Source organism: Cupressus sempervirens, chromosome 7 (assembly GCF_028749045.1).
Source record: "Cupressus sempervirens isolate cs-2001-9-10 chromosome 7, ASM2874904v1, whole genome shotgun sequence".
Classification (NCBI taxonomy): Eukaryota; Viridiplantae; Streptophyta; class Pinopsida; order Cupressales; family Cupressaceae; genus Cupressus; species Cupressus sempervirens.
In genome coordinates this window covers 604,565,330-604,578,608 of record NC_143124.1, presented here as the reverse complement: position 1 = coordinate 604,578,608, position 13,279 = coordinate 604,565,330, and the positions used below count along the sequence as shown (strand labels likewise).

Below are 13,279 nucleotides of genomic sequence, written 5' to 3'. Positions count from 1 at the left end.
TTATCTTCCTCCATTAGAAACTCCCTCTCATTATTAAAGTTTTGTTCTTGTAGAGTTTCTTCTAGAGTTTCTTCTGAATTTGATTCATTTTCATCCTTAGATCTTTTGAAGGCCAAATCTTCGTCAAATATTACATCTCAACTTAGTTCAATATTTCTTTGTCCAAGGATACAGATACAATAAGCTTTGGAAATTTCACTGTAACCTACAAAGATTTCTTTCTTTCCTAAGGACTCTAGTTTGGTTCTCTTCTCTTTAGGAATGTGTACATAGACAGGGCAACCAAAAATTCTTAGGTATTTAAGATCAGGTTTCTTCCTAGTAAGTGCCTCTTCAGGGGTCTTGAATTCAAGATGAGAGTGTGGACATCTATTTTGAAGGAAAATAGATGTATTTGAGGCTTCTCCCCAAAGAAAAGTTTCAAGATTTTGATCATGAGGCATTGCTTTAGCAGATTCAACTATGGATCTATTCTTTCTCTCAACTATTCCATTTTGTTGAGGATTATAGGGAACAGAACACTCCCTCTTGATCCCAACAGTTTTACAATAATTTATAAAGATATAAAAAATGTACTCTTTACCATTGTTTGTTCTTAAGACTTTTATTTTCTTTCCACATAGATTTTCTACAAGGGCTTTAAACTCTTTAAATTTTTTTAGGATTTCTTCAGATTCTTTACTTTTAAGAAAATAGATCCAAGTCTTCCTAGAGAAATCATCCACAAATATGATATAGTATAGAAAACCTCCTAGTGAAGGAACTGACATAGGACCACATAAGTCTAAATGAATAAATTCTAGAACTTCTTTGGATTTGGTTTGACTATTTTGAAATGTAGCTTTAATATTCTTCCCCACAGCACAACCTTTACAGGTTCCTTCATGGTACGGATGAAGTTTAGGTAGACCCGTTACCATTTTTATAGAGAAGGTAATCCTCGAAAATGAAGATGACCTAGTCTCCTATGCCAAATTTCATTTTCTTTGAAAGAATCATGAAGTAGAGCTAAATGAGGGAGAGAGTTTATTTGACAAAGACATCCATGTCTGGAGTCAATCTTGTATGCATTTTTTATGTTAGAATTCTTAGGCCAAGCTATGACCTTTCCTTCCATAAATGTAACTCTGAATCCTTCATCTTCAAGAGCAGAGATTGAAAGCGAATTTCTTTTTATACCAGGTACATATAGTAACTTAGTAAGTTCAATTGTTTTCCCTAATTTCAGATGACTAGTACATGTTCCTATTCCCTTTACGGGATAGCTTGTATCATCTCCAATGATTACTTCATCAACATAGTCAAGTCCAAATGTTCTTTAAAACCTATAATATGTCGAGAGGCTCCGCTATCAATTACCCAAGTACTTGACCTGGTTGATGCTTCACTGGGGAGAGCTGAATAGAAGGCATTGTGTTCAGAATTTCCAATTGAGTTTAGAGTGGTTGCAAATGAAGCTTGTGGCTTAATTCTATAAGGACATCTAGATGCTGGATGTCCAATTTTATCACATCTAAAACATTGCATTTTGGAGAAGTCAAGTTGCTTTCTTTTTCCTTTGAATTTTCTTTTCTTCTTATTTACTTGAGTAGAGAGAACTTGTAAATCTCCTTTTGAGGAGGAAACATTTTGGTCTCGAGCTACTTGCATACACTCTTGTTGTATACAATCAGCTTTAAGTCTTTCAAATTTTGAAAGTTTTGACCGAGAGCATACCCCTTGTCTGAAAGTATCCCATGATAATGGAAGGCCTTTTAGAGCCATTATTGTTAACTCTTTTCCATCACAGATGTGTCCTATGGAAGAGAGTTGATTTCGAAGTTTAGTTATTCTCATAAAGTATGAGGAAATTTTCTCTCCTTTATTCATTTTAATATTTGACATTTTGTCCTTTAATGTAATAATCCGAACAGCATTATTTATCTCAAACATATTTCCAAGAGCATTGTACATCTCATGTGCAGTGTTTAGTTCTGAGATTACAGGAAGTAGATGAGTTTTAACACCGTCCACAATAAGTTTCATATTATCACTCTCCCATTTTTCCAGTTCATCATTTCCTTTGGGTGGTGCGGCAGAATTTTCAATGAACTTATTTAGGCCATGTTCTTTCTGTATGAGTTTTAGTCATAATTTCCAGCCTACAAAATCTGAATCACCTTCTAATCTGTCTTCCAGCCTCGTGCCGTTCACCATTTTTGAATAATATTTGACTAAAGTCTGATTTTAGGATCACTTCTTTAAACCTGCTATGATACCATGTTAGTGTATCAGACTGTAAGTAAAATAATTTATGAATTATCCTCAAGATAAGAAATGATATATAATACTGAATTGTTATCAAGAAATGCAGAGAAATAATATCTATATTGCCTACGCTGAAGGCACTGAAGACTTGTGTACTTCTGTGTTCGTTGTGCTTGACAATTAGCGGGGATTAAGTTTTATATGCGGGAGGGCGGACAATAAGTCATGACTGATAGGCGTAACTCATGCTTGAGTCACATCTATCGGGCGTGACTCAATATCAACCCCAATACCCTTTTAAAGCCAACGATACAATAATGAACTGGCATAAAGATTATCAAGGCTGTCGATCACATCGTTTTTATTCAAATACGTTTGCAATTTAAATCTGCATATATATATATATATATATATATTTGAATATCTAAACATATAATAATAACATAAATATTCACAAGATTAATTAATAAATCTTTATAATTTATGTTTAACTAATCTATACATTAACAATCATCTTCTGGGGGTAATGTGATAGATATTCCTAAAGAGACTGGTCAAGGATCTAGCAGCAATCAGACCACTAAAGGTTACAATGGTGGACAAAGAAGAAGAGGTGAATTCAAAGGTACCTGTTTTCAGTGTGGTGAAACAGGTCATAGGGCTTTTTAGGGCTTGTGCAATGTCTCTTTTTGGGATATTCCTCATTTTTGCCCTACACCAATAATTCCAACCTGAGATGGTAATTAAATATACTTATACAGTTATAAATATACTATATGAAAACTGATTAAATTTTATTATGTTGTTCAATTTACAATTCTGAGTAATTCTGAAAATAGAGCATATCTTGATTTTCTGCAATAGCTCTCCTTCAAACTGTCCTGCCAAAGATCAATTAATCATAGCAATACTCAGTTGTTCAAATTGCTGATTTCCTGTAGATGCCCTGTAAATCAGCTAAGCCAAAAGACCCCGTCCCTAACTCAACATTCAAGAAACCAAGGATCCTGTCCCTAGTTTGTCAAAGGTAGAAATAGATCTGGTCCCCTCCAAACTATTTCTCACCCCATGAACCTGAACCCCATCTCTAGCTTGCCAAAGGTTAGGAAAGACCATGTCTTCCCGACCTTAGCCCAACCCATGGGAGCTCGGCTCCTGTCCGAATTGCAAGTACTGACTAGAATGCAAAATCAATATCTCGATGTATTTTCTAGATTATTGTTGATTGCTTGATCTTTCCTTTATTGGCATTTCTTGTAGGATTGACGAGTGGAAGCTTGAATCTTGCTTGAATGAATTGATGCATAACTATTTGGTGTTTGAGTGATTGATATTTCCATAATTGATTGATTAGATGATTTTATAAATTGATTCTTGAATGGATTTCTAATTTTGTAAATAGCTGAAAGAATTGATATTTGACAATGAATTCCTGAATCGATGATTACTCCTTGATTCATCCTTCATTCTTTGCTTGGAGGATTGATTTGCACTTTATACCCATTTCTTGAAGTAGTCGCCACCCTTCACTGCTGCCTTTGAAAATAAATTTACTTTCAAATTGATTTCCTTCATTCCCCATTGATGATTTATGATTATCCTTCTCCAATGAAATGATCTCCTCATTTTATCTCCTGCTCAAGGGAGTCACAACTCTTCACTTCATGCATTTTGATCATTCATCAAACATAATTATTTTTTAATTATATTTATGGTGAATACTAATTTATTTTTAATACTTTAATTGATTATTGTTGATTATTAAATCCAATTTGAAAAAGGGATACTACACCTCATGTGGAATGGTAGATCTAAAAATAAGGGTAAACATGAGGCGTTTGAAGCCTAATCAGTGTGAACTTATCAAGTTCTTAACAAATGTAATCGAAACACATTTTATCTAAAGGGTTTTTGGATAGAGAGTTCATGAAGCTAACAGTCCAAGATCAACACCTCAAGCAATACTTCTTTTGACAAATTGCAGTCACTAATGGCCAGTGTACATATTTTCTTTTCGTCCAAGTTTGTGTTTTGCCTCGTTTGCAGTTGTTTTATGATGACCCTACTAGCCCGTTTGTTATCTTAGTCTACACCCCAATGATAGCCAGATTGTGCATGCAAGAAGTAGTTGACACTAATGAGAGCCAATGTCGACAACTACCTCAACAACCTAAAATCTCCTAAGTTTGATTACCTTGGTGTTTTGGCCTAACTTTTCTCCTCATCAATCGTAGATTTCTTCCTAATCATTTTTTGTGCTTTGCACTCCCTCATAACTTCATCATGTTCCCAATGTTGCAAAAGTTCAAAACAAGAAAATAATCCTAAGAGGTTTCCTAAGTCAACTTCTACTTCAATAGGTTTCTAAAGTTTTCTATAGCATATTATATTTTTCTTTGATTTATTCAATTCCCTGAAACACCATTGTGCCTTACATGACAAAGTTTTAGAGTTTCCTCTCTCTGTTTCCTTTTTTTTACATTTTCCCACACATCAATTTCTCCCCTTCCAATAGCCTTCTTCCCTTTTCAAGTCCACACTTTTAGAGGTTACCTTTGTATTCTATAGTCTATAAGCCCAAACTCCAAACCTTGACATTTTTTCAAGCCCTCAAACTAATCCCATATTACCATCTATAAAATTTTGCCCTTCATCAATCTCCCACAAATTTCTTAACCACTTTCTCTTGAAGGTTGCAACATCTACAAATCTCAAATCACAATGAGTTTTTTTTTCCCTTTTGCGTCCTATGCATCCAGTATACAAATTCTCCAATCCCTACTACTTCATTCACACATCCTCCATGAGCCTCTTGGATTTTCCACCTCTTCCACACTTCTTCGACACCATTTAGTATCCATACTTCCAAACTTATGCCCCTGACCATGCTTCCTCACACAAATTTGGACCATTTTATGCAAGCATGGCTAATAAAAATCCTCAAATTGTGATAAAATTCTTGATTCCCAAAAGCTCATTCTCCTACCCTCCAACAAGTCTTACTTTCAATTTTTCAAAAGCTTTCATTGCTTAACTTGGTATCCATTGTCATGATTTCTCATGCTCCTACTTGCTTCCTTCACTACCAAGCTTGGACCTTTGGGATTTCTCCAAACATCATGCTTGAAGACCTTGTTATCACACATTACTAATCTTGATTCCCCAATAGGCTCCAATTCCTCTTCTCTTATCCGTGATCTTACGTATCAAATTTCTCCAAGTCCAATGTTACTGAACCTTCCTTATATCGAGTAATCATTTTCCACAATCTCTAACTACTTCCACTTTTGTTGTCGTTTTTCTAGGTCTTTTTTTCCTTTCTTACATAAGGTGCATCAAGTACCTAGCAGTACCAAAACCCAACCTCCACAACTCTAATCATGCATTTTCTTTTGCCTTTAAGACCTCTCTTTTATGGAAGCAAGTATTGAAATTCCCTAATTCATGTTCCTCTGCACACTTGCCTCTTTTGAACCCTTGATATTCTGTATGCCCTCATACCTAAACTTGTCATGTGGCAACCCAAACACTCGGCTCTTGATCTCCTCCATCCATCTTGCATTCTCTAGGTATCCGAATCTCCAATTCTGAACCTGCAATGTGATATTTCCTTGCCCACTCTCTTTAGCATGAAACTTCTTGAATCCTTACTGTTCAAGATGAAAAGCCTTCCTACCTCCTTGCATAGTCAAGAACACCATTAATGGTGTCAAATGAAAGTAGTATGGTAGCACATGTATCTCCAACACCTCTAAATACTCGTGGACCCCATCGAATACAGGCTTCTTCTAAAAATGGACATGATTTGCTAATGCAAAGTTAGGATTTCTCGGACATTGCACCACATTAAGCTAATGCAAGTAGATACAAGTGACATGTACGCCACCAAGCAACCATGATTCTTCCCCGAAAAGAATTTGCAATAAATGAAAGACGTATGTTGATTTTCAATGGCATAAAGGAGGATGGCAAGAATGTTGCAGAAAAGAAAATGAGGAAGGATTGCAGGTTGTTGTTTTCCTGTGACTAAGGGCATTCCAACTATAATTTTTCCGAGTTTTTTTCCATAGATGAAATATGACACATAATCCTTATTTAATAAGCAGATTTGGCATCTTTTTGAATGTCACCAATAACATTGTCTGGATTTTTGACAATCTTTCGGATCCTCCTCATCATATTTGCTGATTTGACTGTTAGATGTGACTAGTTTATCAACAAGAGAACAATTAAGTCCTTTGAAAAGCTTAACAATGTAAAGCAAGCAATTTGTAGGTTCATTCATGAATAAGTAAGGTATGTTCAAACAGCTGCACTGCAATTTCATATGCTTGTCAGTTCACATCCGTAGAGCCCGACTTCTGTATGGAATTGAGAGTTATAATCCTTATTGCTGCCTTCATTAATGTATCTCATAATGGGTTATCTTCATGTTATCTTATTTTCTTTAAAACATAACTCGGCTGCTTGAACTGGATGAAGACACTTGTCTACAATATGTTCAACCACCATCACAGTTGAAAATAAAAGGAATAAATTTCTAACAGAAATAGTGTTAAAGTTCCACCAAGATTGTTTAATATGGCAATTTTTGTAAACTATCTTGAGAGAGGCGTTTTTTGTTATCTTTGCATCCATGTATGAGTGTGTATGTATCTAAAGGTGAGCATCATCAGGGGTTAAGAAGGTTCCTTACATGGTGGTTTATTGGCTTGGTGAGATTGTAAAGTCCTTGTATGAGCAAACCAGCATATAGGTGCTTACTGGCAGTTAATTTAAAGCTTCCTATGCAATAGGCATGATTTGTTTGAAGGTCTATTTTTATGTCAGACTTCTTTGATTATCTTCAAGATAACACCTCAGAGAATACCCTCCACTGCCCACCACCCACCCCTGGCCTATCAAAGTCTAAAGAAGAAGAAGTACCCATATCAATTGGTTATTGGTTGTCCCTACTTCATCATAAGTTGCAAACTTGCGAGCTATTTGTTTTGAGTTTGACATCCCTAGCAGTCGAGGATAGCCTAAAATTTTGGGACTTGGGAGCATACAACACTGAGTACCAACAGACATTTAGCATAACCTTCTTAACAAGCTCAAAAACAATATCTACACTAATCTGATAGAAAACTGACAGTTGACATAATTACTTCAGTATTGTCAGCTGACATACACATTGACATGAGAAAAAAGACCTTGAAAATATGCCAGAACAGTGACACATCTCTACACTGCTTCTTGGAGGATTTTCTAAAGAAACACTTTTAACTCACACCACAATTTCTCCTTAGAGCTCCAGATTCACTATATACGAGGGTCTGCTTATATATATTTTCAATTTAAACAACTTTATATGCTTTATAAAGAAAGCCATTCTGTAGTGTTTATACACAATCCCAGCCTCTTCCCTATAGAGAAATACACAGATCTAATAATAGTAGTCACTAACAACCAAACTTAAAACAGAGAGAAACACAACCAGATACCATCAGGATTACAAAACTGGGTTAAGTCCTTTTTAACAAAAAATCAGTAAATAAAGAGTCTATCATCTTAACACAAAAGTTTTATTGTACCGTCATATGTAATTAATGCTATCAAGGTCTGAGAAGTACCTCAAAACCAAAAACGCTTAATATTTCTTCAGATGCTGGTGGTACACAGCTCCTAAAAATATAGTAAAACTGTTTGGTATCTTCTATAGCATGTGAAGTTACAGATAATCTTCTTGAGTTTCCATCTTTGTTTCCATTATCACTGGATTGACCCTCCATGTTTTGAGTTTGTGGATTTTGTAATTTTGTGTCTTTATATCCACTAGTAATTTCTTTCTGAGGCTCATCTTTCATGCTGTAACTATCCTTTCTAACTTGTTCCCTATTGACTTCCTTGAAGTTGCTTCGAACTTCTACACATTTATAAGACATGCGATGGCCAGTTTCACTACAATGGTACTTTTCATCAATCTGTTATGAGAAAGTAAAGACAAAACTTAATAACATGGAAAATGAGTAACTCTACCAATAGAACTAGAAAAATCACATCTACCAGCCCTAAATTTTGACAACCATTGCAATTCACTAGTAGCTATGAATCCACAAACACATTATGCACCGAATAATTTGAGATGAAACATCACAATCATCCAAGACCATTTTATACGTTGGATGAGAATTTATTTGTAGTGATTCAAAATACAAGAGAAAGTAACATAAAAGATAATAAAGGGAAAATTGTGTGGTGTTAGTGCTACTAAAGCAGAAATTTACATGGATATTTCATATTCCCTTAACTAAGCAAATGCAGTGGAGAAAAATTTAAATAAACAATTGTGCTCATGGTTAAGAAACACACTTTAACAGTTGGAACTTACACATACTATGAGCAGAAGAAATTAATTGCACAGTTGGAACTTAGACATGTTATGAGCAGAGGCAATTAATTGCACAGTTGGAACTTAGACTTGTTATAAGCAGAAGGAAATGAATGCAACAATTATAGCATAGAATATGCTCTAAGACTATAACTAAATCTACTACGAATGAAAGAGGATGACAATATGTACCGAGACAATTTATTAATAATGGAGCTACTTATTTTATTTTTATTTAAGAAGGGTGTACAGATATCCTTGAGAAGATATGTAAGCTATTAATCTCTGATTATTACAAAGCAGTAGCAAAGATTGAGAAGATATGTGAACCTACTACATTATTTTCTCTATAATTCTTACCTAGGGAAAGACTACAGACCCCTCTCTTCAGTATCCCCTGCTCTTCTTTGCATAATGTGTAGATGCTTAGAGAAGATTAGACGAAGCAATTCCTATGTAGAATCTGAGTCATTGAGGAATGACTTGTATTCTACGAGAGGATTTCAATTCCAAGTAATTGAGTAGAAACTAAAACCCCAACATGGTTACTATTTTAAGGTGATTCTACATCTGATTGCCATCTAGATCAATTTGCTCTCATTAAGAATAAGCCAGTTGGCCATCTTTGAAAGTGGCATAAATTATGTTTTCTACTTTTAAACTAAAAGAACTTCTTAGTGTCAAAGTGATTCTCTTCAACTTGCGTGAGGTTATAGAACCAAAGTTCACATTAGATAATTGCATCACTTCCTGAGTATGAATTACAACAATCTAACATATATAATTGTTGTGACTGCACTTCTCGCCTTATTCCCAAGGATGAAGATCCTAGCAATGGATCAACATTCCATCCACTAAAGCAATTAGAGTGTCTCACCTTACAAACCCTCATAAGTCCAAATTGCTTATATCATTGAAACAAGGATATCACACCCTCTAAAATCCATCAACTGCTCCCTTTCATAGGTAGCAGCACACTCCACATCTGGAGGATTTCAGATAACAAGCTTTGATGCAATGTTACTATACTATGGTAAATAGATCTTGGACTCAAAAAATAAACCCTAACTGCAAAGTAGCTCAAAACAAACCCTCCAATCAAAAGCACGCATCTAATTATGTTAAGTTGAAAATATGAACAGCAGGTACTCACAAATCTTAACTCTCAAAATTGCTCCCATATTTCTGATATCCAATCTTCCTGTAATTTTTGTAACTACAATTGGATTTTGTCATTGTTCTGAACATCTAAGTCGCAATATACATTTCTGAGACCATATTTTCATCAAGGTATTTTCTGGTTTTTTTTTAGTTTATTTGAAATATTTTGCAGGAAATTATCTATTTAAATTTTTGAGATATCTTTTGAGAAATTTGGGGGAAAATATACATTGGGGATTTCATAGCGGTATCAGAGCCAGGTATCCTGCCAGCCTTAAGGGGTCAAAATTTGCAGAAACAAAAATAACAACAGATATATGCTAATCAGGCATGTTGAGTCATGCGACATTATTATCTATTACTCCTTGAAATTTTACAGCTACCTTATACAATAAGATATTACGACAAAACTATGATAACTGAGCGAAAAAAAATTCTGAGATTCATGGGATGCTAGTAATATTTCTAAAGCATTAGTCACAAGGAATTAAGGTGGAGTTAGTCGACTTTTACCATCCTGTAATTACTTGGGCCTCTATTTTAATTATTGGGTCCTTGTATCGAATTGGCTAAGTCTAGAGGGATCTTTAAAACAATGTTTTAACCGCACTTTAAGATGGTATTCAAATTAATTCTATGGTGGAGAGTTTTCTAAGGTTCACCGAAATATTTGTATCATTGCCTAATGTTTGATTTTGGGTGAATATAGCTAGCAAAACAGCTATTGTTCAAGTCCAACACACCAAGTATTTACTCATTCCAATTACTAGATGTGTGGGACCAGAACTTGTTTCTGACGATCATAAAGATTTAATCAACAGAGGTGATTAATGTTCTGTCAATTTATCATCAAATATATTTCAAGCGGGCCCTGGCCAATTATATTAAGTGAAATATTTTATTGATCCTTATGTTCACCGTGAATGAAATATTGAACAATATTTCATCAAGGCTAATAAAGAGCCAATGTTTGATAAATTCATAGTGCCAATCAAATGATTAATTAATTGTCAGACTATAGTATTGCAGATAAATACTATTGCCAAAGTATATTGTAATAGTTTCCCATGAATCCTAACTGGTGCATATAATTATTTTTATTTCTTGAGGAGAACATTTGAGTAGCTATTTGCAGAAGTCACCAAGTCTTTCTGTGCCTGTGCCTGTCTATCTCCATGCTCTGGATGTTGGATGATACATCTTCTGATTATTATGAGGAGGATTTATTTGGTGTCGTGAACAATACAGATTGAAGATAAGATTTGCAACCGATACCTTTCTATGTAAAGAGAAAACAAAGAGCTTCATTTGTGTGTGGTTGGCATGAGTCAAAAACTTTACAGTTGGCAGGAGGCTTACGATATTCTTTCAGGAACTCAGCTACTTCTAATAAAGACTGGAATAGTGAATCTTCAGGTGCACAAAATATGTAATGTCCCTCTCTAAAGTTCGTAACACCGGAAAAAAATTATCAAATGCTTCTTGCTCCTTTCTTTGCATTTGAGAGGGGATCAATGGTGATTGGAGGGAGACCCTGGACCTTCAGGTTAAGTTCACAGGCTCGCCTCCAACGCTCCTCATCGAGCTTCCCTTGTACACTCTTCTCCACCCCAGCAAGAGGTGGACCATTGTTGTTGCAGATGGCGGCCCAGGTTTTAACTAGTTCAATTTCAGAAAGCAGAGAAATATGTTTAGCCACAATTTCACTTTGTTTGCCTTTGATGGTATCTAATTTGCCAAGTTGTCCAATGACAGTCGAATTGAATCTTTATAGTATATACCTGTTGTTTTAGTGTTGAAAGTGGCAGAGGAACAGGTGAGAAGTTATGAGTTTGATTCAGCTTGCAGCTTGTTTGATACTGGCAATAGTCTCAGATAGAGAAGAGATGGTGTCCCTCAGGCTCTGATTTTCCACTTCCAGCTTGAGAAGTGTGCCACGAAGTCTCTAGTAGGTCAAAGACGGAGGCTGTGATGACAGAGTGGTTTCCATTTAAAGGAATGGGCAAGGCACAATCACAATCCAGGTAGCGGGAGTGAACAGCATAAAAGTCTGCACACTTAAGAGAGACCACAAAGTGAGGGCTTGGCCAGACAGCAAGCGGACTACACCTGTAAACAACAGTCAAACATACAGAAGCCACTGAAAAAGGCAGCCCGAACAGAGACAGAGATGGCGGACAGCACCACCAAGCAGAAGAAAACGAAAGAACAGAAGCCAAAGCTAGGTACAGGCAAGCCAGAACCGCACACCACAAACGAACAAGGCACACAGGTGGAACACCCAGGATCACATGCAGGCAAGAGCTTAAATGGAGGAAACACGGCAAGAGAAGTAAAGAAGCCAAGAAACAGGAGGTAACATAGCAAAGACAACACAAAGCACCACATTGAATGGATCTCCCAAGCCACAGGAAAGCACAACAAACAAAAAGACTGGAGCCGAAACATGCCACAAGGCACACCAGCAGGAAACGGCGGGAGCAACGCACACGACACTAAAGAAAAAACCCCACGGAAGGCAACAACCAAAAGAAGCATAAATGAAACACAACAGAGTGCAAGGGAAACTGATTGCAGGCAGCACAAGGTAAAACGAACGACGGGAACAGGCATGCAGACACATGACGCCACAGGCAGCAGGAGGAGGAATGAAGGTGCAGAAGCAATGATTGCAAAGGGCATGACAGAAAACTCAGCCCATGCGAATCATGCACAAGTGGAGCACAGCAGGAGCACATCACAGTTAAATGACAAATGCAAATTTGGATCACCCAATGTGGAAAGATGAAAAAGATTCAAATTAGCAAGTGTGGAAAGATGCCATAATGTAGAAGTACCGATCCATCATAAAAAATGATGTATAACATTGTTCCAAGGCCTCAAAATTAAACTGTTGTTTCTTCGAAGTGTTTGTTCAAAATCAAACATGCAGTTGATCGAAGTGTGGAAAAATACAAGGCCAGTTTTTATAGCTAGAGGTTTTTCACAAAAGGAAGGCATAGACTATGAAGATGCTTTTGCACCTGTAGCACACTACACTTCCATCAGAACTATCATAGTTATTGCAGTAATTAAGGGTTGGAAGCTTCATCAAATGGATGTGAAAACAGTATTCTTAAATAGTATAATTGAAGAAATAGTATGCATTGAATGTTGAGAGGGCTTTGTGATTCATGATAAAGACTCCCATGTATGCAGGCAGGAAAAGGCATTGCATGGCCTTAAACACGCCCCCCATGCTTGGGGCCAGCTTATGACGCCCTTTCAGCTTTAGGGAGGATTGTTTGTATGGCTGTAGACGAAGAAAAACCATATCCCCAACTTGAAATGAGCGCTCAGAACGGTGTTGATCTGCTTGCTGTTTCATCCGATTACGGGCCATGTGAAGATTATCCTGTAAGGTACGAAGAATCTGATCCCTGCTGCGGAGAACTATGTCAACTGCCTGGACTGGTGAGCTGTTGGGAGTGTAGGGAAGGAGCACTGGAGGTGCCTGAC

The 13,279-nt window shown here is 36.4% G+C and overlaps 1 protein-coding gene across 4 annotated transcripts in view; it reads right to left on the bottom strand.

The window, feature by feature from the left end:
• Positions 1-13,279, bottom strand: part of LOC149548175 (structural polyprotein) — a 98,887-nt gene that overhangs the window by 62,807 nt on the left and 22,801 nt on the right. For all 4 annotated transcript variants that reach the window (XR_016353998.1, XM_089792216.1, XM_089792217.1 and 1 more), the window contains exon 3: positions 7,863-8,213. Coding sequence is in view for 3 of the 4 variants with exons in the window: in XM_089792216.1 (XP_089648342.1) it covers positions 7,863-8,213 (351 nt within the window). In the remaining variant the exon portion in view is untranslated. The remainder of the gene's footprint in view (positions 1-7,862; positions 8,214-13,279) is intronic.